Source organism: Cervus canadensis, chromosome 9 (assembly GCF_019320065.1).
Source record: "Cervus canadensis isolate Bull #8, Minnesota chromosome 9, ASM1932006v1, whole genome shotgun sequence".
Lineage (NCBI taxonomy): Eukaryota > Metazoa > Chordata > Mammalia > Artiodactyla > Cervidae > Cervus > Cervus canadensis.
In genome coordinates, this window is record NC_057394.1 from 79,536,617 (window position 1) to 79,561,368 (window position 24,752).

Genomic DNA, 24,752 nt, shown 5'->3' on the forward strand with positions numbered 1-24,752 from the left:
GTAGATTGTAAAACCTTAGGTGGGCTCACCCCAGTGAGTCTGGTCTGTTATGTCACCTCTTAGGCTTAAAGCCACGTTTTCACAGATAACATCAGCTTCTATTTTGAGTATTCATATATAGTCCAGACACTTAACTCACTTCTTTGTTCTAACCTGTTTCAGTTAGTAATCAAAGGAAGCTGAGGAGAAGGGCAACAGTCTTGTGGAGGTTTTCTCTAGACCCAAACTAGAATAGATGGACAAAAAGGGAAGGCGGAGTGAAAACCCCCTCTGCACCAGACCAACTGCCTGAAACCGAGGGGACTGGAGGACAGGAAGTCAGCCACGTGTCCTTCTTATTCAGTGGGGACCCCAACTCTCACGCTCGTCTCCTGGACAGAAGCGCATTAACCAATGTCTATGAAGCACTTTATGCTCCTTGAGGAAAAAGGTGGTGTGTGATTTATGCAAGATGTTTCTAGAACTGGGACTCAGGATATTAGTTAATGAGCCGTCAGTAAGAGAAAAGCCTCTTTTCATCTACTTTGGGCCCTGCCTCGGGTCTGAGTTGTGACCGAAATAGGGACAGGGTACAAGAGGGCGCCCACTTCTCAGGGCCGAGAGGCCCTGGGTCTGCCACCATCTCTGCGTGCTGCTGTGTGTTTAGGGCACCTTCTGGGGCCCAGGGCCACAGGGAATCACTGCTCCTGGTGGAGAGGAGGATGCTTCCCTTGATGCAGGTGATGTAACCCTAGAACCTGAGACAAAAGCGATAGATAGGCCTGGACATCCTGCCCTGGCTGGGGGGCGGGTGGGGGTGGGGGTGTGGCAGGAGGTCACAGTCTCATTTCAAGGCTCTTGGTGTGAAGAGAGGGGAGAGTTGGCTTGTCCCCAGCCAGATAGCTGCTCTTGGGGTGGTGATGAGAGGGGTCCTCTGCTGGAGGAGCCTCTGGCAAGTGTCCACCAAGAGCCGAGTCCAGACAGCATGGGACCAAGGACCCAAAGACGGGGAGAGCCTTGCTCTTCCTCTTCTTTACAAGCGCAAGAGCACCTGTGACCACTGGCAAGAGTAGCAATCAGGTAACCGGGAGGAGGTTAAACAGGCAAAATATTAGAAGCCTGAAATTGAGTCTCTGGTTTTGTCAAGTCAGTTAAAGATCCAGCAATTAGGGAAAACAAAAACCTTAGCTACACGTATATGTCTTGATTTCAGTAATCCGTTCATCTTTAAGAGGCCTTAGTAATACCATCTTTCCAAAAGACAAAGAACCCTTTAGACTGTGTTAATCTGGCTTCCTCAGAGACTCTGTCCAGCAGTCCAGCTCCAGCTGGGGTCTCAACATAGAACAAAAACTGGAAACGGGGAGGAAAGACGGTCTCCAGTGGGAAAGGGCTTGTCACAGGTAGGTGCCCTGAAGCAGCACAGAAAATTAAATCACTAATGAATCAATGGTATTATTAGACCCATTTGTCAATTTTGACAAAAATGGTTGGCATGAGCAATTAGGGGGCAAGGACCCCCTTTCCAGGTCTTGTGAGATCACGTAACCGAGTATGGTGGGTGGGAGGGGACTGGAACCACGCACAAGCTTGTCTCTAGTTATTCTCAGAATGACGCCCAGACCTGAGGAGCAAGTGTGTTCAAAATCCTGATAAGGTTACCTTCGAATGTCAAACGGGAAAAAAACACTTGTCGGCCTCTTTTAACTGATTGAAGAAGGAGCGCGCCTTTGACTGACAGTGGTGGTAACTATATGTATATTTGTGTGTGTGTGTTGTGCAGAACTATTTAAGGAAACTGGAATTTTAAAGTTACTTTTATACAAACCAAGAATATATGCTGCAGATTATAAGTGAGACAGAATTTCGTCCTACATCTCTAGTCACTATGAATGTATTTTGTATGTTATCTTCATATAATAAAATTAACTTACAAAAACACCCATATATTTTCGATTTTGTGTAAAAATGAAAAAAGGGGTCTTGGTTTTCTTGGGGCTGTTGAAGGGGGGACAAGCATTTTTGGAGGCCCCGTGAAATACCAATTGCTAAACAAGCACAAGAAAGAGACAGCAAATGCAGCTCAAGACAGGAACAGATCATCCATCAGCCCAGAGAGTGGCTGTATGAACAATCAAGGCATGCGAACAGTACAACAAAATCTAGAAAAATGTACAGGTGAAGTTGTTTGCAAAACAGATACAGAGGCACAAACATAGGGAAGAAATGTATGGACACCAAGGGGGGAAGGAGGGGTGGGGATGAGCTGTCTGACTGGCCTGACATATACACAACATTGATACTACGTGTAAGAGGACTGATGAGAACCTACTGTAGAGCACGGGGAACTCTGCTCAGCACTCTGTGACGACCTCAACGGGAAGGACATCCATAAAAGAGACGTGTGTGCTGTGTGCAGAGTCGCTCAGTCGTGTCTGACTCTCTGTGACCCCATGGACTGTATCCCACCAGGCTCCTCTGTCCATGGGCTTCTCCAGGCAAGAATACTGGAGTGGGTTGCCCTGCCCTCTCCAGAGGAAAAAGAGATATATGTATATATATATAGCTGATTCACTTTGTTGTACAGCCGAAACTAACAGGACACAATAAAGCAACTATACGCCAATAAAATTTTTTTTAAAAAACTAAGGTGAACATGATCACAAGTAAAATGTACAGACTATGGGTGAGTGCTGGCTACAGATCAAAGTCCCCTCAATTAAAAATGAGGCAGGCTTTCCCAAACACTAATATTACCATAATGAAGAATGTATGTATTTGTAAAAGATACTTGCTCCTTGGAAGAAAAGTTATGACCAACCTAGACAGCATGTTAAAAAGCAGAGACATGACTTTGCTAACAAAGGTGCATCTAGTCAAAGCTATGGTTTTTCCAGTGGTCATGTATGGATGTGAGAGTTGGACTATAAAGAAAGCTGAGTGCCAAAGAACCGATTCTTTTGAACTGTGGTGTTGGAGAAGACTCTTGAGAGTCCCTTGGACTGCAAGGAGATCCAACCAGTCCATCCTAAAGGAAATCAGTCCTGAATATTCATTGGAAGGACTGATGCTGAAGCTGAAACTTCAATACTTTGGCACCTGACGCAAAGAACTGACTCATTTGAAAAGACCTGATCTGGGAAAGACTGAAGGCGGGAGGAGAAGGGGACAACAGAGGATGAGATGGTTGGATGGCATCACTGACTCAATGGACATGAGTTTGAGTAAACTCCAGGAGTTGGTGATGGTCAGGGAGGCCTGGATGTGCTGCAGTTCATGGGGTCGCAGAGTTGGACACGACTGAGCAACTGAACTGAACTGTGTGTGTGTATTAGAGATTGTGTGCAGGAAAGCATACAAAATAATTAGGCAAAAACCAGAGACACAAGAATTTCCGTAAGAAAAGGACACTAGCTAAGTACTCAACTTTGTTTTGTGGGTTACATCCTAGAAAGAGAAAAAAATTAGAGAATCACTAGTAGACATAGAATAAGCAACCAACCACATTGTCTTAGAAAGAGCTTACACCATCACCTTCCTAATAAGACCATAAGCAAACCAGATTGGAGAAACATTTTCCGAGAAAACAAGCCTACTTTCTTTGGGATAAAAGCAAGAAAAGGGGATAAATGACTAATCTCAATTAGTTGAAGAGGGCAAGAAGCATTTTGAGAATCTGAAATCCTTTTAAAATATTACTGGTTTTCTTGACACAGAAGTCACTCATTTGGGCAAAAGATTTAAAGAATGCTCAAGGAATTGGTGTCATGTCATAGTTTAGAAGTTTTCTCATGACTTTAGAAATTTACAGTACATTTGGGAATAGTTTTTTTTTTTTCCTTTCCTCCAGCAGAAGGATGGCCCAGTAAGGTTTATTGAACCCCTCAGTGTTAAACATGTTATCAGACTTTTGGTTTCCAAAGGCAAGGAAATATTTCAAAAATATCCTGGGTTCCAACACAGGAATGACTAGCCTTCTGTGTTTTGAACTCAAGATATCTAAGAGAAAACAAACCAAACCAAACCAACCTCCAAATCAATTAGATGCCACAAAGAAGGCTCCATTTCTTGATCTGGGTGGGGTAGTAGGTGCAATCATTTTGTGACCACTCACTGAGCTGTCTGCTTACTTGCAAACCTGTGTTTGTAAGCTATTCTTCAATAAAAGATATTCAAAAGGAAAAAAAAGATTGACTACCACTTTTCACAGAAGAAAAACCCATTTTAAAGAGTAAGAGCTTAGGCTCAGACTCTACACAGCAAGTGAATTTTCTGTGCCAGCAACTATTCCAAGTGCTGAAAAAAAATGAGGAAAAGACACTTAATTTTCAGAACAACCCAACATGATAGGTACCATCAGTTTTGCCCTTCACGTTAACGGGAAAACTGAAGGAATCATGAGAACTTCAAAATCCCCTGGTCACATTTGCCCACCTACCAGCATCTGCACCCACACAGACTCAAAACACCCACTGGTGCACTCGGCAGCCCCCAAACGCAACTCAAGGGCACTGGTGCCAGCACCTCACACAACACCCCCCCCCCCCGCCCACTCCCCCCTTTCCCACTGGATATGAACATGCTAGTACCTCTCTCATCTTGCAAAACCAACACCCTAACCCTAACCATCCCTACCTTCCCCTCCAGTTACCACCTCATTTCTCTACTCCTCTTCACGACAAAATTCCTTGAAAGAGAGCTTATACTTCCTGGTCCCTTTCCGCCCACTTGAGCCAAGCTTTCTCTCTCTCACTGAATGGAGCTGCTCTTGACAAGATTACCCACAATGCCATGTTGCTAAATTCAATGGCCCTTTTCTGTCTCAATCTTTCTCATCAAGACCTTGATTTCTGAACTTGCCGGATCTCCCCCCCACCCCCCACCCCCGCCACCACCACCACCTCACAGGTCATTTCTGTCTTGTATTGGTTTCATCTGATCTGTAGATAGTGTTCCAGGGAACCCAGGGCACTGCCCCAGACCTTTGTTCTTCTAAGCCCATACTAATTCTCTTCATGATCTCAACCAACCTCAAGGATTGCAATGATGTCTATGGGATAATGACGTGCGAATTACACGTATCGACCAGATCTCTCCCCAAACTCTCAGGCACATGCTAAATTGATGACATGTGCTCTTGACACTGTGGCCAATCCAAGATAGCCTCAACACTCTCCCATCCCATGTGAACCTCAGCAGTGTTCTTGCCACTTCCCCACCCAGTTCCTCTCCCCTGCAATCAGGGCTGGCTCTGCCAGTTCTCCTGTAAGCAACAGAATGTGGCAGAAGTGACACTGCATGACTCTGAGGCTAACTTGGTGCTGTTTTAATTTGCTCAACCTGGCACCCAATCCACATCCTTTATGTTACTTAATCACATAATCACTATTACCTCTTAACTACTATATGGCAGCTTCCCTGGTGGCTGCAATGCAGGAGACCAGGGTTCGAACCCTGGGTCAGGAAGATCCCCTGGAGAAGGAAATGGCAAGCCACTCCAGTATTCCTGCCTGGAGAATCCTGTGGACAGAGGAGCCTGGCGGGCCAGTCCCTGGGGTCACCAAGAATCAGACACAACTGAGCAACAAGAACACAAATAGTTGCTGTGGTCAGGATTCTGTTGGTTCCTAGCACAATGCCTGGCATTAACTCTTTACTGACTGGGGGCTTTTTGCAGAAACAGCTGTGGCAGACAATTTTTATTCTGACTGGGCCCAAAATTCATTGTTATTTCATTAACATTTTGCAGGTTATTGCATTCAATATATGAATACCTGACACACCTGTAAAGTCTTCTAATTTTCATGAAACATTGTCTTCAACCTACTCTTCAGCAGAAGCAAAGGAGAATGCATCCCCCAGCACCGGCCAGTCTCATGTCCACTTTCCGTATCAGAATCAAACACTAAGGTTTTTTGTCTTTTTGTTGCTCTAATGTTCATATCATCTGCATCAGAACTACATTCTGAAGACACTAGTATATGTATCACTTGGCCTATCAGAGAAAGTATCTGTGTAAAGTTCACCAAAAAGCTTTTCACTCAAAATTTCTTGATGCACCATTTCTAAGAAGTTTCTGTTTATGATATACACAAGACTGGAACAAAAACCTAATGGAGCAACATGTGAATGATAACAATCCTAAGTTGTGTAACGAATCCTGGATTGATTTCAAGCTCTGACAACTTCGCACAGTGTTAATTGCATCACTCTCTTCAAAAAAAAAAAAAAAAGTATTGATACGTTTCTGGTCAATAACGTCTGAGTAACAAAAGACATAGTAATGCATCTTTAGTCAATAATGTGGTAACAGGCATTCAATAAAATACAGACAGGCCTCACAGTTACTGTGCTTTCTACAAACTGGAAGTTTGTGTAGCAACTTTGCGTCAAATTAAGTCTAAAGGCACTGTTTTTCAACAGCAGTTGCTCACTTCATGGCTCATGTTGGTAATTCTCAGTGCTTCAAACTTTTTCATTCTTACTGTATTTGTTATAGTGATCAGGAATCTCTGCTGTTACTACTGCAAAAAGACTACAACTTGCTGAAGGCTCAGATGACAACCAGCAAGATTTTTAAATCAAGGTATATACATTTTTTTAGACATGATGCTATCGATGGTGTAAATATAACTTTATATGCCCGGGGAAACCAAAAAATTCATGCAACTCACTTTACTGCATTATTGCAGGGGTCTGAACCCACAGTCTCTCTGAAGTAGGCTTATATTTAATGAACAAGTATCTAGTTTCACTGAGTATTAACATTTTGCCATATTTTCATTCTCTACCCTTATATGATGTTTCTGGAGGGTGTGGGGGGCAGGGCGCCTTCATCTACACAGTAGACTGAGTCTGAATCAATGATGAGCTAGGTGTCATTCCCTTCATGGAAATAGGTCCTCTTCCCTGAACTACACCATGTGCCATATACTATTTAGAAATGTTTGGGTGTAACTATACATTCTGTAAATAACAAGTACTCATATCTGCATTTTTAGTGTCTAGAACAGGTCCAAGTTAAGCATTTAACAGATACTTAGTAAATAAATCTGCCACCATTTTACCCAAAGACCAAAAATTCCTCCAAAACACATATGAAATATTCAGCCTTTTAAGTCCTGATCATAAGACAAACATCCTCTTGATAAACGCACTGGTACCAAAAAGGAAAAAAAAAAAAAAAAAAAAGGACAATCTTCTCTCTGTAATTCTTTATTAAAAATACTGCTGTACACATAGAGACTGAAAACAGGATAAAGATGAAATAACCCAGATAGGGGTCATGACATTAGAAATGAACACACTGGTGCTTTTCAGGGAAGTTGTTGACATCCAAATCACAGAACCGAGGTCGAAGGCAAAAACACAAAGGTGCCCTCAAACATATTTACAATGAGTAAACGCACGGACAGAACGGAAGGCAGGTACAGAGGCTGAACGGCGACGTCACATGATTCGGGGCTGTCCTTGCTGTGCTTCTATGTCTGTCCTGACAGGGAGGCGTGGGAAGCTCACATCCTTAATTTGAGTACTCTCAGATAGTAAAATCTTCCTATGAATTAAAAAGACTAACTTTTAGACAACCTCTTAAGTGGGATTACACTATGGAAAAGAGGGCTCCCCCAAAAAACACCTAAGCAGAACTAATAAGAGTGCTATTGAAAACCATTCCCAATAAAAACTAAATGAAAAATAAATATAAAACAAAGCTTAAAAAAAAAATACATTTACCTGACACCAACTGTTTTCTGGCTGACAATATTTACTCATGAAAACATATCTGTTGTCTACCTTTTATATTCAAACCAAGTCCTGAGGTTACTAGGGGCTGAAGCAAACTAGCATTTTATGACGCAAACACTCTTGGGTTTGTGATTTAAGCCTGCCTTGCAGAGGGAAGTTTGCTGGTCTGTACAGAATGAGAAAATCAAGCCCTATTTTACCCCTGCCCTTCCTTAGCTTTCACATAACATTGGTCCACAAATTAAATTTTCAAAAAGTTCCCAGACCCCGAAACTAAAATAGATGATCCCCTTTCATTTTCAAAGAAAACAATATTGGAAAAAATCTCCAGCCCGCTTATAAATTAAGCATTTCATATTTCTTCTAGAATACAAGTAGTTCTTTTTTGTACAAAAGAATTACAATATGATTTGTCAAAAAACATATAAAAAGACAGCTGCTCTTCCTCAAATACATGAGCTAATAATGATAAAAGACCTTTGCATGTTAATGTCTCCAAGTTCTTGTTCCTTTTACATTTAAAAAAAGAACATTACGGTGGCAAATGTTAATTATCCTTTGAATAGTGAACATTATGTTCTTTTTAAAATCCATCCTGATCAAATGCAATAATTGATTTCCTTTTTAACTCAACAACTGATGCTACCAAACGTGGACTCAAACACACTTGTTAAAACATGTAAAGCATGTCTCTAGTCTTCAAAGCTTTTGGGTGAAGAGGTGCTTTTTCTTGATGCAAATCTCAAGGCAGAGAAAATCATTTTAAAGCTTATAAAAAGTGGACAGAGAAATATTAAAAACTTCTCTGAAAACTACAAATATGAATAGTTATTAAAATTGAAGACTGTCACATCAGTTGCAAGTGCCTGGAAGTCCCTCCCGACCTTCTGAGTTTCCACATTTCTTCATCGTTGTGTGGTGAGCACCCAGTGCTAGGAAAACATTCAGTGCTGGGAAAGGAGATAAAAGTCTTCATTACTGGTTTTTATGAAAGAAAATTCCTATGTATTTGGCAGTCTTCAGTATCTAAGGACAGGTATTTCATTGACTAGAAATTCCATGAATACCCAAGTTTGGCGACAACTGCACGTCCAAATGTTAAGAAAGTTAAGAGGAGGAAAATTCCAAACTTTTGAGATTGACTGACTCAGGAATACCCCCACAGAGTTATTATTATCAAAAGCACTATGACTTTGGGCTAAGCAGTGACTGCAAAGGCACAGCAGACTGTGATCCTTCCAGATCCAGGCTGTAAGACTTCAGAAAGCTCTCGACGCCAGACCACTGCTGTGTGCAGTTTGTCTTCTGAACAGTGTCTCTGCATCTGTGTCCAGTGTAAAGTACCATAGTAAAGCTGTGGTTTAAAGAACAGAACTTTATACAAAAAAAGCAAACTGGAAAGAACCTAAAGCAACAGACTCCTGACCTTCAGGCCTTTAACACAATTTCTTAATGTTTTTTTTCTATTAAAAAAAAATGGCATAAATGTATCTGATTAGCAGGGGAACACCCTTTTTTTTTTTTTTTTAAAAAGGCTCTGGTTGAATCTGGAGTGAAGAGTTCTGTATGCTCCTTCAGTGACTGTCTATCCTCATTCAGAAAGGATTTAAATCAGCTGAGAGGGGAATTCATGCCCAATAATTCACTGATACTTTTCTGTGTTCGTAAAAACAAAACAAAAAAAAACCTCTCAATCTGAACAAACAGTGGGTGGCATACAGAGCTTGCATACAATACTCTTACAAGAACGATGCACTATACTGTACTTCCATGAAATCACTGACCTGGTCCGTTATGTTACTCAGGGCAACCCCTCCCCCAAAGAGCAAATTCTGCACCCCTCAGTGAACAAAAATGCTGCCCAGCATGGTTTCCCAAAAGTGTCCTTGCAAATAGTTTCCCTTAATAAGTATACAACATGGCAAAAGTTCAAAGATCAGAAAAAAGTCTTTAAAAAATTAAAATTAGTGCATATACAAGTGGGGAAAAAAAAACAACAAAAGCTGGAACATCATTCACCTAATGGTGCTCCTTGATCTAAAATAAATTCTTCACAGGTGTGGCCCCGCCGGCAGCCACAGCTCGGGGCTGAGGGAGACATTCTTTCTTTCAAGTAACAGTGCACCTGACCCAAGTGCAAGCAGCTCTGCTCATCTTCTGCGTGCTTCCCGACGTGAGATGAGATGACGCCAGTTCAGCTGTAGTGCAATTTGCTATTGGTTGAGCTCCTTGGCCATATCCCGCCTATTTTATTTTTTTTAAGCAAATACTACAACTGACCATTCGCAGCTGCAATCAGTTCTTGAAAAGTATTTTCAAAGCATCGCTTTAAGTCACTGTAAGTCACCACAAGTACACTCTTCTCATCTCTGGAAATGAGGCTTATTTTTTCTGGCACACCAGCATCTAACTGAAACAGACAGACACACAAAATGTGAAGTGCAAGCCTATTTTAGGACAACACGTGCAACAGTAACATATGAAATTTTTAAAAATTGTGTCACATCCCCCTCCACATAATCGTAAATATTTTACATCACTAGTCAGTATGCACACACTTTTGAACTCAGGTGTGTTTTTTACAAACATTGCCCTATGTTGCTGCCTGTCTGTCTTTCACGCTTAACACTTGGGTACAATACTTTCCATCCAGTTGATACTCCATAAAATGCAGACTTCAATTATTCCCCCAATATCTTCCAGTCTTTGGGCATCCTGAATTACAGTGCAATGAACATATTTCGCTACTTAATTTTTTTCTTCTGTAGAATTACTTCCCTAGGAGAGACGGAATCAAGAAGTCTGAGGAATTTTATAGCTTAATACATACAGGCAAACTGCTTTCCAAAGGACATCGAACAGCACAAATTTATGATCTGTATCAATTTACCAGTAACACCACATCAAATGAGTGCCTTGCTATTTTACCTTTTTTAATGTTTTTTTTTAATCTTTTTAACTAATGTTACCAAATGTTTTTATACGTTTACTTCTGTTATTTCCACTTGTATGAATGCCAGTATATGATCATTACCAAATCCTTGTCTATCAGGATCTGGCAATAGTATTTTAATGAGGCCTTTATAAAGCATTAGTAAGAATCCTGAGTTCATCAAATAACTTCTCCTGTTAGGATTTTCACTTTACTTTTGTTAGTTTTCAATGTACCTTTTTCCTTCCCTTTTCATTAATTCATTAAAATGTTTAACACTAATTCTGAAGACAATAGCCTTTCAAATCATTTTACCATCTAATTTCTGTCATTTCCACCAAAATAATCTATGTAAAACTTTAATTTCTGTATCACCAAAATGACCATCCATCCCTTTTAATTTATTACACTCTTTCTAAACAAAAAATTGTCACATTTTCAGATTTAAGATAAACTTATTTACTCCTATTTTATTTACTGAGTTATTTACTCCCAGTTATTTTATGAAATGAAACAGAATTTTCTCCAAAGCTTCAGTTATCCTAATACTCAGTAAGTAATCTTCATCTACAATAAGTCATCTGTTTGTGGCTTATTCCACAGGTTCTCCCTGTCAGTATTTATTCCAGTTTTACATATTTTTACCCACTGGTGCTTTGATGCTATAGACTGTTTTCTAAAATCTGGCGGCATTATTCTCCACTTGATGGTTAAGAAAAATGTTTTCTCCGAAAGAAAAAGGACAAATGAATACATAAATTGTACCAGATTAGCTAAATTATACATAGTCTTGTTCTGTCTTAATGTAGGTTACTGACAATACTCTCCAAAGAGTTTTAAGGAAATTCAAACTTGGCAAAGTATGCTTAAAAATAAAACCCATTTTATCTGGAGGGTGAGCACACCGTAGCCAACAGATCTAAATCATGGGCCACAGTGGCTAGTTTCTGCTCTAATCGTTGCAATTTAGGGACAGCTTAGACCAGGAGTCAGCAGAGAAGCACCAGACAGTAAAGGCTTTCGATTTCAGGGCCATATACAAGCCTCTGTTTCATGTTGTTAGTTGTTTTTACAATCTTTTTAAAATGTGAGAAAAAATTCTTAGCTTGTAGGTTGTCTAAAAACAGGAAAGGATTTGGTCCACAGGCCACAGGTGGCCAACCCCTGTTTCACATACAAACCTAAACAAAAGAGGGTTTACCTCTGGAGACCCATTTCTCTCCGTGATTACAAGTAGTTCACAAGAAAAACGCATTCCTCCTTTCCTCTGTAAATCCATCTCTCCGAGCCCTCTCTAAAACACAAAGCTCGCCTCTTAAATAAACTTATGACATGCCTCTACCAACATGGTTCATCTAACCACCTACCCCCCATTTATCACAGCGGGCTCTGTTGGCATGCCTGGCACTGCGCTCTCAGTTTTAACACTTGACTGACACCCTGAGCTGAGAGCACTCAACGTGACCCATGACTGCAAAGAAAGGAATTCAACTTTTAAAGATATTTAAACGCAAAAGTATTTTTGTCTTTCCCACTCATGGCCTCATATGTTGAAACAAACTACACCTGGTAAATAAAATACAGTGGGGGTGAGTTGGGGGAGAAAAGGCAGTCATTTTGTGACATTTGATCACAACAAAAAGATCCACCATGAAAAATTCCGAAATTATTCATGCAGGTTTTAAAAAATACTCCCATTCTAGAAACAGCTATTTAAGTGGGAGCAGCTAATAATTATGAATAACATGCCCTGTATACTACAGCAGAGTCAGTCAGTCAGTTCAGTCGCTCAGTCGTGTCCGACTCTTTGCAACCCCATGAATCGCAGCATGCCAGGCCTCCCTGTCCATCACCAACTCCCAGAGTCTACCCAAACCCATGCCCATTGAGTCGGTGATGCCATCCAGCCATCTCATCCTCTGTCGTCCCCTTCTCCTCCTGCCCTCAATCCTTCCCAGCATCAGGGTCTTTTCCAATGAGTCAACTCTTCACATGCAGAGTACAGAGACGTAATTCCTTACATCTCTCAATATTTGTACAAGATGCAGCTCTATAAACTGGAGATTATAGCATCATAATCTTCAAAGTCCAGGCCCAGATTACCTTGTTAAGACAAGAAATGATATGACTGAGGTCAATCCAAGGAGCACCCGCTTCTGTCACCTGATGAAAAAGATGATCCCTAAAGAGCTTCAACAGGTACCGGTCTCCCGTCTCTGACCAGGTAGGATCCTTCTGAAACCTGAGGGAAGGGAATATTAACCTCAATAACTCATGCTTACAACACATAGCTGTATACTTCAGACTCAAAACCAGTTTTATTGTTGTCTACAATCAACCAGAAAGTAGGGTCTGTGTGTAGCTTTTTTAAATCTAATTTTTATGTCCAGAGTACCCATAGATTTTTTAAAATAATCTCACTGAACATGGAAGTATATGAATACCATTTTCTACTTCTCAAAGCAATCACCCCCTTACATACTCCTACTTCACAATCCCTTCCTCACTTAGGCCCCTACCATTAGATAAAATGGGGAAGAAAGCAAATGACCTCTCTCTATAGGGTAGAGAGAGATGTCAGACATGTCTTCTGCTTTACTGGGGGCATAAAACAAGGAAATGTTTAGGACTAAACAAAATGGGGTAGATACTGGTTTCCTACCATCATGTGATGATGTGAAAGTGAGTGGCAAAGAGCTGGAAAACTGGCCAGATGGTCACTGTTAGTTTTCAGTGACCTATGAAACATATAGGTTAGTGGTGAAAAGATATTCAAATAACAACAAAAAGCTGCAACTGTATATGGAGAGAATGCTATTTAAAAACAGGGACACAGTATAGACCAGAAACAAGAATTCACCTGGGAAGCCAAGGAAGGCTTTCCAGAGAGGGAATGGTGCTCTCCCCAAGGAAGTATGCCTCTTGGTTAGAGGCCTCAGTATGCGCAAGGGAGAGAGCAAGGGGCACCTAAACAAGAAAAGATAAGTGAGGCTGGATGGCGCTGGGGGAAAAGAGGATCAGAGTGCATGACCGGAGTGAGGACAAGGAGGGGTACAAGAAAAGACGGGCAGACAGCACAAGAGGCAAGGAGGAAATTAAAAGGAAAAAAAGGTAGATCTGAAGCAAGGATGAAAAGGGAGAGGTCAGGCCATGCAGCCTTAGATCACATGTAAAAATGAGGTCTGCATTCTGAGAACAAAGAGGGAAGCCCCCGCCCCAGTCATGTGTCTGCTTTATTAAGATCACTCCAGGGTCTTTCAATTAAAAGTTGATTAAACACACCCATTTATCTCTGTTCCTTTTCAAAACCCCAGCCAACTGAGAGTAAGTGTCTAAGAAAACATATAGACACACAAGGACAAAGGGATCAGAAACAATAAGAGACAAAAAATATTCACAAAAATTCGAAAGGAGAAAAGCAGACAGGTAAGCGGCATGACTTAGCAGATCTGAAAAAAAAAACACTGAGCTCTAATGTTTTGTGGGGTGCTTGAAGGGGAAGTCGTTAGTGGGGTTTTCTATGAGATAATGCAGGGGACAAAATAAAAGTTAAACAAAAATTTTAAAAACCCACTCAATAAAAATCTATAATTGACAGCCTCAGAGAAAAATGAATTAAATGCTGTAAGACAGAAATATTCAGAAAGCAGAAATATTTGGAAATTTAAAATATAGCAGAAATTCAAAAATTTTAAAGGATTAGGGAAGAAACCCTTTAATTTTAGACCAAGTAAGTTGCGATTATTGCCTAGAAAGTACAAATTTAAAACATTAGGAAAAAACGCTTTAACTTCAGACAAAATAAGTTGAGATTTTTGGCTACAAAGCACAACACTAAGACACAAAATGGAAAACAGAAAAGAATATTAGAAAATCAACTGCAAAGGTGTAACATCTAAGCAGCGCGAATTCCAGAAAGAGGTTTACAAAGAAAGAGTAAGACAACTTCCAAGAACTAAAAGATAGAAATCCCCAAGGTTAAAAGGCCCATCTGTTGATTCATCAGAACGAATCAAAAACTCACCACCACAGCACATTGCTGTGAATTTCTGCACATCAATGATTTAAAAAAAGGGGGGGAGTGGTTTGTCCTAAAAGCATGGGGATGAAGAAAAATTTGGAAAGAAAATGGCTTTGAGTCTGTCTATAAGTTAAAAGACAATAAATGGAGCAGTGCTTCAAATTCTGAAAGAAACTATCATTACTATTACTGAACTATGAATTAGAGATACAAACACAGTCATTCAAGAGACATCAAAAGTACAGAAATGAGAAGGGAGGAAATATGACTATCATTATATGAAGACACGACTGAGTAACCCAGAAGAATCAACTGAAAAACTACCCAAACACTAGAAGTCCCATGCTACAAAATTTATAGAAATCAATTTTTTTTCACATACATCGATAACAAAGACTCTAAGAAGACAGGATGGAGGAAATTTCCATTGAAAACAACAAGTAAAAACACCTAAGAATAAACTTAGTGTATTGTAACTATATAAAGAACAATGTAAACTCTGAAGGATACTAAAGCAGACATCAGCAAATACAGTGACATGCCATTATCTTGGAGAAGGTAACTGCACATCTAAAAAACACAAATGCTCCTTAAGCTTACTAATAAATTTAATAAAACCAATAAAGCGGAGACAAGAAAGAGCTAACATTACTAGATTTTAAATGTCATTCATTAAGATAGTGTGAAAGAGCAGCTGCCTTAATAAACCAGTGGGAAAAGCTAGACTATGCAATAAACAGCTTTTGGACCACTGGATAGTCATCTGGTGGGGGTGGTGGTGAATTCATACCTTACATCCTATATAAATTCCAAATATATAAAAAAATCTAATATAAAAAAATGAAGCCTTAAGTATTCTAGAAAATACTTGATGATCCCTTCATAAGATCATCTTAAGAGTAGAAATGCTAACTTTCTGACCATGACTCAAAATCCAGAAGCAAAAAATAAATTCAATCAATACGACTACTATAAAAATGTCTGTATGGGAAAAAATTGAGCAGAGTCAAAAGAAAGATGACAAACTTAAAAGAAAGGATCACAAAGGTCAGATCCTTCTGGCTCCTACACAGCAAAAAGACAGAAAATGTAGCTGGAAATAAAGATGGGCAAAGCAACAGACAGACAGAAAAGGAAGCAAAAATGAATCAGAAAGATAGGCAACATGCTCATTACGAGTAAATACCAAAAAACCTGCACTGAGATTCAATTTTTCATCTATCAGGTTGTCAAAAACCCAGAAGTTTGGAAAAAGTATTGCTAGTGAAAGACTCTCATGCACTGTACACTGGTAAATCCTTCTAACAGCTATCAAATTACAGTCACAAATTCCAGCAGGTACTGACCTCATAATCAGAGTTGGACCTACACTTGTACACACACAAAATTAAGTATGCTTAAGTCAGTCCCTGCAGAACCGCTTATTCTAGCAAAAGGTTGAGAACAACTCAAAAGGCCATTGATAAGGAACTAGAGAGACAAATTACAGAGCATCCACAGGATGGACTATTACACGGCCACTGACCATGAGGAAGTATGGCAGTGTGGTTACGACAGCACAGACTCTGGAACCACATGTTGTCCGGACTCGAGTCTTGACTTTATGTGTGACCCCGGAGGCTTTTAACCTGTCTATGTTTCAATCTCTCTATTAAAACGGAATACTGAAGTATCTGCACTATGGGCTGTTACTAGGATTCAGTTAGGTCATGTTTGTTAACTATATACACTAAACGTATCTGTACAAAGATTTCCAAAATACCCTGTTATGAGAAAACATACTGTCATGTGCAATATACAGACCATTGTACATAACTTACAGTTTGCACATATTTTAAAGTAGAGGGGTGATAAGAATATATAGTTGCTAACTCAGGGAATATGTACAAGAGACTAATAAACTAAAGGCTGGTAGGAGGAGTGGAGAGACTGGGTATGTCAGGTATGAAAGGTTTTTCACTGCAAACCTTTTCTACTTTTAAAGAAACTGGTTCATACACACTATACTCAAAAGATTTCATTAATAAAAAGAATTTTCTGAGGACATATACCCAATCATATTATCAATAAAGTATGAAAGCAGAATAAAGATATTTTTAGACTTCCAAACACTGAGAAAAACTCCCCTTTCTCAGGAAGCTACAGAAGGATGTGATTTATTAAAGCAGAAGAGTAAACCAATGCAAAAAGCAAGAAACAGGGCATGTAACACAGAGGGGGAACAAGAAGAGGGAGAGCTGCCAGGGCAAGAGTGAAGGGAAGCCTGGGGTCTCAGCTAAGGGCGTGAGCAGGCTGGAAGGCAACCAGCCCCTAGAGGGGCAGCTGGCAGAGGCCCTGGGGGTACTTTCTCTAATGGGGAGGAAAAAAGGAACTGAGAGGTTACTACTTATTTTTGACCATATGGAAGGGTGTTTTATATCCTGCAGTGAGTTTAGAATGAACTGGTGGTAACTATTTTTCACTTGCTTAGTTTTCTACATAAGACAAGTATTCACACCAGGAAAACAAAAATAAAAAACCAAAATACAAAACAAAGGAAATGCAGTCATGATTTACTGTGTGCTGAAGCTACAAACAGTATTTACCTTGCTCTAGTAATGTCAACACTGAATACTCATCTCAAAATTCAGGGGTTAAGTGGTATAGTGTGTGTTTGTGTTTAGTTAAGGGAAGGGTGTATGAGAAATACAGCCTCACCTGCCACAGGACAAAGTCATTAGCTGAGAAAGAAAAATTGAAGAAAAAAACTGAAGAAAAACTGAAACACTGAAGAAAAATCAAGAAACAGCACTTAAGCATGCTATTTTTAAATAAAGAGATAAATGCCAGAAGAAGTAACTAAAAACTTTTAAAATGGTTCAACATATGACCACATTCTCTTTACTTAGAAAAATCACTAGGGAAAATGCTAACTGAATCTTTTAACTTTGAAGAAAGGTAAGTGAATTTAAATTTTGTGGTCAAAAAAACCCCCTCAAGCAATGGTATTTATCTACCACTTATCTCTATGAACAGCAAGCAGTTAACAATCCTGAAATTTAGCTTGTGCGGAGAAGGCAATGGCACCCCACTCCAGTACTCTTGCCTCGAAAATCCCATGGATGGAGGAGCCTGGTAGGCTGCAGTCCATGGGGTTACAAAGAGTCGGACACGACTGAGCGACTTCACTTTCACTTTTCACTTTCATGCACTGGAGAAGGAAATGGCGGCCCACTCCAGGGTTCCTGCCTGGAGAACCCCAGGGACGGGGTCGCACAGTCGGACACGACCGCAGTGCCGCAGCAGCAGCAGCAGCTTGTATACCACAGTCACCACAGCTCTACTACTACTTCACCTTGTCTTTGGGACAGATATGAAGCATCAACATCAACCTTGCTTCTTTCTTGAACATACAATTAACTCACAAACAAGGCAGAACTAAACAATAACGTAAGATGGTGATGCCTTTCCAGTGTCACTCATGTGACAGCTATAAACAATGCACTTTAACAGAAGATAAGAGGCATGAAACAATTAGAAATATCAAAAAGATCCAGTCTGACCATGGTAAACGGAACAGGCTTCAAAAAGCAGATGGGGAGAGGCAGTACTGACAGGCAGAAAATGTTCCCTCACAGGCAAACCACAACAGAGGTTTTTAACACAGTGTATTTTCTGTTCGTGTGTGTGTATACGTGTGTGTATGTGTGTATATGCGTATGTATGTGTGTTGTGTATGTGTATGTCTCTGTGCATGTGTGTGTGCATGTGTGTATGTGTGTGTAGTGTGCATATGTATGTGTGCAGTGTATGTGTGCATGTGTGTAGTGTACGTGCGTATGTATGTGTGTAGTGTATGTGTGTGTCTCTGTGTGTATGTGTATGTGTGTGTTATGTATGTGTGTAGTGTGTGTATAGTGTGTGTATGTATGTGTGTCTCTGTGTGTAGCGTGTGTGTGCATGTATGTGTAGTGTGTGTGTAAAGTGTGTGTGTATGTGTGTAGTGTGTCTGTATCTGTGTGTCTCTGTCTCTGTGTGTATAGTGTGTGTAGTGTGTGTGTGTGTGTTACATATGTATGTGTGTCTCTGTATGTATGTGTGTAGTGTGTGTGTGTGTAGTGTATGTGTAATATGTATGTATGTGTAGTGTGTCTGTGTGTCTCTGTGTGCGTAGTGTGTATAGTGTGTGTGTGTGTGTGTGTGTATAGTGTGTGTGTGTCTCTCTCTGTGCGTATGTGTAATCCCTAAGGAAAACCACAACCAGGGCTGTGATTAAAAACACCACCCTAATGGCTAACAGTAGGCTTAAGGTCACTTTACATGAGAATTCTTCTCTTCTCCCAAATAAAATCAGTAAGAATAAGGTATACTCATTCTGGTTATGCAAAACAGTGCCCTTGATTGATGTAAAATACTGTAAATCCTTACTCCGGCCTCTCATTGATTGTTCCCAATTTTGCTAGAAGCCTAAACAGTCTTCCATTTTGAACCTCCTATAAAACATTTTAAAAAGAGAGAGAATATTAATGTTCCAGCTAACTGAATATAAAAGCAAACGTTTATAAAACTGGTATCCTGTACCCAGATTAGCTTTAAACCATAAACCCTAATATCCCCATCTTTTGGTTATACTTTTGAATATAACATGTTCTTTTCACATACTGTAATACTCAAGATTATGCAACTGTCCCTTTTTTTATTGGACTATAGTTTTTGTGTTACTTTCAGGTGTATAGCAAAGTGATTCAGTTACACATATACATGTATTCATTCTTTTTCAGATTTTTCTCATATAGGTTATCACAGACTGGAGTAGTTTCCTGTGCTACACAATAGGACCCCGTTGGTTATCTATCTTATATACAGTACAGTGTATGTATTAATCACAAGCCTGTGATTTATTCTTCCCCCACTGTAGCTGTCTACTACTAAGACTGCATATTAAAAAAAAAAAAATCAAGATTGTATCTCAAGACTGTGGCAAAACCATGAATGAAAAAAAAATAAGACAAACGCCCAGAGGACCTGAGAAATCAAAATACTGAACACTAAGTTTGGACAAAAATATCTGCAAACAGTCTTAGCCAGCTGCGTACTATATCCAGCACAGTAATTACTCTGTTTTACATCTACTGATACACACAGATGCAGGTGTGTACACACTCCTTTAACTACACACTTTACCTTTGCAAGGTCTTCCTCTATGACATCATTTCTCATTTGAGCAGCATCCAATTGAGTATAAAATCGAGCACCAATCATGGGCATGATGTCATTTACACTTCGCATCCTGTTTTGGTCAGTCAACAAATATCTAACCAAAATAGAGAAGGATCACTTGAATGCCAAACACGCAGTTTACAGAACAACACAACCCACAAGCACACAGGGACTGCTGCCACCAGCATGTTAGTGTGCACAATTTCAAAAATTTTTTTTCATGCAAGTCGAGTTCATTTTTAAAGCTTAATGACTGTATTTCTTTTCTCTGGAAAACTTTAAGAGCCAATGGAAAAAACTGTAAAAACGTCTCTTTCTCTAAATCTTTTACTACTATGAAAATGAGAAAGGAAAGCTGGGTATAGAGTTACACTTACCATATTTCCATTCTCAAACCCTTCTTTACAATAGTGGGAGATGAAAAGATCCAAAGGTTTTGGAAGGGGTGGTTGTAAGTGGGGAAATTTTTCCATTGGTCTTCAAAAATAGTTTTTAAACTAAAACTCAGACTTTCATTTCGGTAACAGAAACAAGCCTCAGCTTTTTAGGAAGCTGTCTCCTGCTCTGTGACTTCATTTGCCAGCTGTCAGGGTATTTTTATTTCTGAGAAATCTCCATGCACTAACACACATCAGGAAAAAGAACAGTTTCTTCTACCATCATAACTAAGGCAGAAAAATACTACACGTCTCAAAGGGCTACCTGTCAAAACACAATGATTATCGATCATTTAGTATTAGTATTCTGACAGGTCAGCCGTGTCCTAACCATTTCTAACAAAGCAGCGTCTAACTCTTCTGTGCTCTGCTTATAATTATACCTATTTTCTCCATAGGACTTATCTCTATCTTGCAAACATCTTACTTGTTGACGTGTTCATTAACTCCTCCCCATTATAATAGGGGGAAGCTCCAGAAGATGGGGGATTCTGTTCATCTTATACAAGGTAGCTTCAGCATCTGACACAGAGTTAGGCATTCTTTTGTTGAATAAATGAACGCTTATAAACTCATGTGGACAATCTATGTCTTAGCCATTCATCTGTAATTACTGATATATTTATATCTAACTACTCACACTTTAAGTTATTACAAGCTATGTGACTTTGGCAAGTTATTTTATATCTCCCAGCCTCAGTTTTGACATCTTTAAAATGGAGCTAGTAATGGTACCTAATTTAAAGGGTTATTGGGAGAATTAGGTGAATTAATTCATAATTCACATCAATCAGCTCAAAAATACATGATACATGTTTACTGCTCTGTAAATTTTGATTACTGGTTAGTATGAAAGTATGACTTTTTTTGTCAATTCATTTTTTATTAAGGAAAATTTCAAACATTTATAGAAGGAGAGAGAAGAGTATGATGAATCTTCATGTACCCATTACCCAGTTTCAATAATTATTAATTTATGGCCAATTTATTACACTTATATCCTTTACTCTCACTTTTATAAAAAGGGAAAATTATAACTTGAGATTACTTAAAACATCCTAGGTGTTGCAAGCTATGGCTAGAAATCACTGCTGTGATAATATATGAAACAAATATTTTTACTTAAGAGAAATCATCTTAGTTGATCGTAAGAGGAACCAGGTAACCACTGGCTCCAGTGCTCTGTCACAAGCAGGACACTTAGGCCAGTGTAACAAAGCACAGGTGGGCAGCCCCATCCTCCGTCCCTCAGTTCCATACCACAGGGCTAGTCCAAAAAGAAACTGGATCATCCAGGGTTACACAGAAAGATCAGAAGGAACAGCTGGAAGCTAAAAGAGACTGAAAAGGATCAATAAGCTCTAATTGCTTCTAGAACATCATAGAAAAAAAAATTTCAAAGGAGACTTCCTAGCATCTTTTCTCCTGAATCATTTAAAATAAAAGTTCTGGTTGTCCCCCCTCCAGAATCCCCGATGTCAGACGCATCTTATAGACCATCATGACAGCAGTCCACAGTGGACTGGGCTTCTCTTAAGCCCCAGTCATTTCAGACTTACAATCAAGGATTTCCTGGAGTATAAAGACACTGGGGGAGAAGCACAGGGACCCTGACACACATGCTCTCTGAAACAGGGGTGTGGGCCACACACCACACAACTGGGCTGCAGATGGGGTTATTTATGATAGCTCTTACAAAGATACTGACCACTCTGGAGAGCAGCACTGTCTAATGGACTTTCTGAGATGATGCAAATGTTCCATGTTCACACTGTCCAGTATATGAGCCAGAAGGTACATGCAGCTTCTAAGCTCTTAAGATGTACGTGGTGCAACCGAGGAATTGAATCGTTTCAATTTTATTTAACTGTAATTTATTTAAATTTAAAATGTCTTATGTAGCTCGTAGATACCAATGCAGCTCTAGGGGGGTCTACCCTTTGGCCAAATGTTTAAAACACCAATAACTAATTTAAACACACTGGTTTATGACTTTATTTCAAGAAATACATACTTAGCAATAAAAATAAATTAAAAATTGTTTAATTATGTTTTGCCTGATTTTAAATAGTGGAAACTAAAAATCAATTGAATCACTGTTAAAGACTCTCATGAAAAATCTGTCTTATCTCATAAGATCATTACATTAAAACTTACAAAATCAGATTCTTCAGGTCAGAGGAGTAGTTGATTGTCACCAGTTCCATGGCTTTCTGTAAATTCTCTCGCTGAATTCCTGCCAAAGAGTTGCAAGCCAAAGCCAACACAACTTTTCCTAATGATATCAGATCTGCTTGCTGACATGAAAGAATAAATATAACTTTTAATTTTTCTTTCATAGGCACAAATTTAATACACTGACACTATTGCCTGCATGGAAAAAGCATCTTTACAAAGAAGCTGAAGAACTAAGCACAAGGTTCCTAAATATTGGTGCTCATCAGAATTACCTGGGAGCTTCATTAAAAAGACTGAGCAACTCCACTCCAGATTCTCAAGCAGGAGGTCTGGGAACAGGCCCAACCTTTTTAAAGTACCCAGGTAATTCTAATGAAGGTACTCCTAGGGGCTACTTTAAGAAACATTATTCAAAACAATTCATATGCCACCTATAGAACTGCTGCTTTATTGTCTTTTTTTCCCCCTAAATGTTTATACTTAAATAAAGCTCATATTCTTACTATGGCAGGACATTTGAGGCTGGTTACCAAACAGCTGCTTCACAGTAATCATTACATTCATGACTGGCACTTTCTTCATTTTCCATGATGCACAAAAGTGAGAGTGTATTTGAAAGGGAAGTAATTCCCTTATTCCAAACACAATGTCTGCAATACCTGATTTCAGAGCACATTCTCTAGACATCGACAATGCTGCAAACCTCCATGTCAGTCCATCTGCCCTTGTTTCCTACCAGACAGATTTTCACACTATGGTCGATCTCTGAGCTCTGCAACCACCTCAATTCCTACTCATTTTGTTTGTTTCTTCGTTTGAAAGATTTCCCCCTTTGAGGCCTTTCTTTCAAAAGAATGTTTAAAAGACAGCTGACTAATAATAACTCCTAGAAACAGAATGGTCACCTAAGTGGCCCTGCTTGGCAGGTTAACTATCAGTAATCATGTATCTCTGAGACAGTGGAACAGTTCAGGGTTCAAGGAAATCATTTTAAGTAATTTCTATGGAAAACTTGCATAAATCTTCACAATTTGAGATCTCATCTGAGTTACTGGATACATGTTTATTTATGGAATAAATAAATATTCCATAGGAGCTTTCAAACCTAGTTTTACAATTAAATTCACCTGAGAAGCTCAAAAAAAAAAGAAAAAAAAAAATCACCCAGTGGCTATCCCTCCATCCTATTTTGGTGTTGTTAGTCTGGGGTAAGATCTACATATTGGTATTTTTCAAAACTTCCTAAGAGATTCAGATATGCAGCCAGGGTTGAGAGCCACTGGTTTTGTAGAAGTTTATAAATGGTGTTATTTGCACAATCAGGTGAGTATTTCAAGGCAATTGCTACTGAAACTTTAGGACTAGATAGCTATCCTTAACAACATCCTTCCCAAAGAGTAAAAAATAAAAAGAAATCAAACTCCATGACTAAAATAACCTTAAAATATTCAAATCTAGCATCGGTGAATCTGATACTCTGAACCTAAGATCCTACAATATAATCAATGGAAAAACTGATTATTAGACAAATAACTCTGATCGATCAGGAAAAGAGAGGCCAAAGATTCATGTCAGAGAAACTGTGTAAGACTCCGTCAGTGGCCGAGTTTGGAGATCAGGCTGGGAGGGCAGGTGCCACGGGAAGGGGCATGAATGCTGTGGCATCGTCCTTGCTCTCTGGACCCACAGCTGTGACTGAACTCAGGCAGGATTCCTCTCAGTCTCTCTCCGGATCAATAAAACATTCCAAGTTAGATAAAGGAAATCATAAACATGCTGATCAAGAGAAATCAGTACATGGAAAAGCAAACTGTAAAAGTCTACAAGTGCTTCAATTCAGTGTCATCAGCAAAGCAAACTTAAGCTTGTTACTGTTTATTAGGTATTTCAGCAGCATGTAGCAACACACAACATCCCCACCCTCAAACAGCAAAATCCTCAGTTTAGCTCCACCCTGAATCAATGCTATAACTAAATCTCCCACCTAGAGCATCCCCTATTACAAGACTGGAAAATAGGAAAACAAAAGCACAAAATAGCTGAAGGACTATATGGGTTTAAGAAATAAGTCCATCTGATTCTGAGTACATCTACCACCTTTCTGAAGCTGACTCAAGGTGGGAATACCCACCTGAAATGAAGTATACACATCACATAACCCAGACTAAATCAGAACTGATTTTTTCAAATAAAAGAGGTTAATGAAGTCCTGCTCGATAGAGACATTGTAATGTCATTAAGCACTCAGTAACTCTCCTTT

The 24,752-nt window shown here is 39.5% G+C and overlaps 1 protein-coding gene across 7 annotated transcripts in view; it reads right to left on the reverse strand.

Annotated features, from left to right (window-relative positions):
* Positions 1 to 7,181: 7,181 nt before the first annotated feature.
* Positions 7,182 to 24,752, reverse strand: part of PAN3 (poly(A) specific ribonuclease subunit PAN3) — a 120,573-nt gene continuing 103,002 nt past the window's right edge. For 5 of the 7 annotated variants that reach the window (XM_043477554.1, XM_043477557.1, XM_043477555.1 and 2 more), the window contains 5 exons: positions 22,472 to 22,611; positions 19,842 to 19,971; positions 19,086 to 19,150; positions 12,761 to 12,899; positions 7,182 to 10,135 (listed from right to left, as the gene is read on the reverse strand). In XM_043477554.1, the coding sequence (XP_043333489.1) occupies positions 9,995 to 10,135; positions 12,761 to 12,899; positions 19,086 to 19,150; positions 19,842 to 19,971; positions 22,472 to 22,611 (615 nt within the window). In that variant the 3' untranslated portion in view covers positions 7,182 to 9,994. Of the gene's footprint in view, positions 10,136 to 12,760; positions 12,900 to 19,085; positions 19,151 to 19,840; positions 19,972 to 21,574; positions 21,656 to 22,471; positions 22,612 to 24,752 lie in introns of those variants that run through there. The other 2 variants (XR_006271138.1, XR_006271139.1) reach the window with 2 other exon arrangements.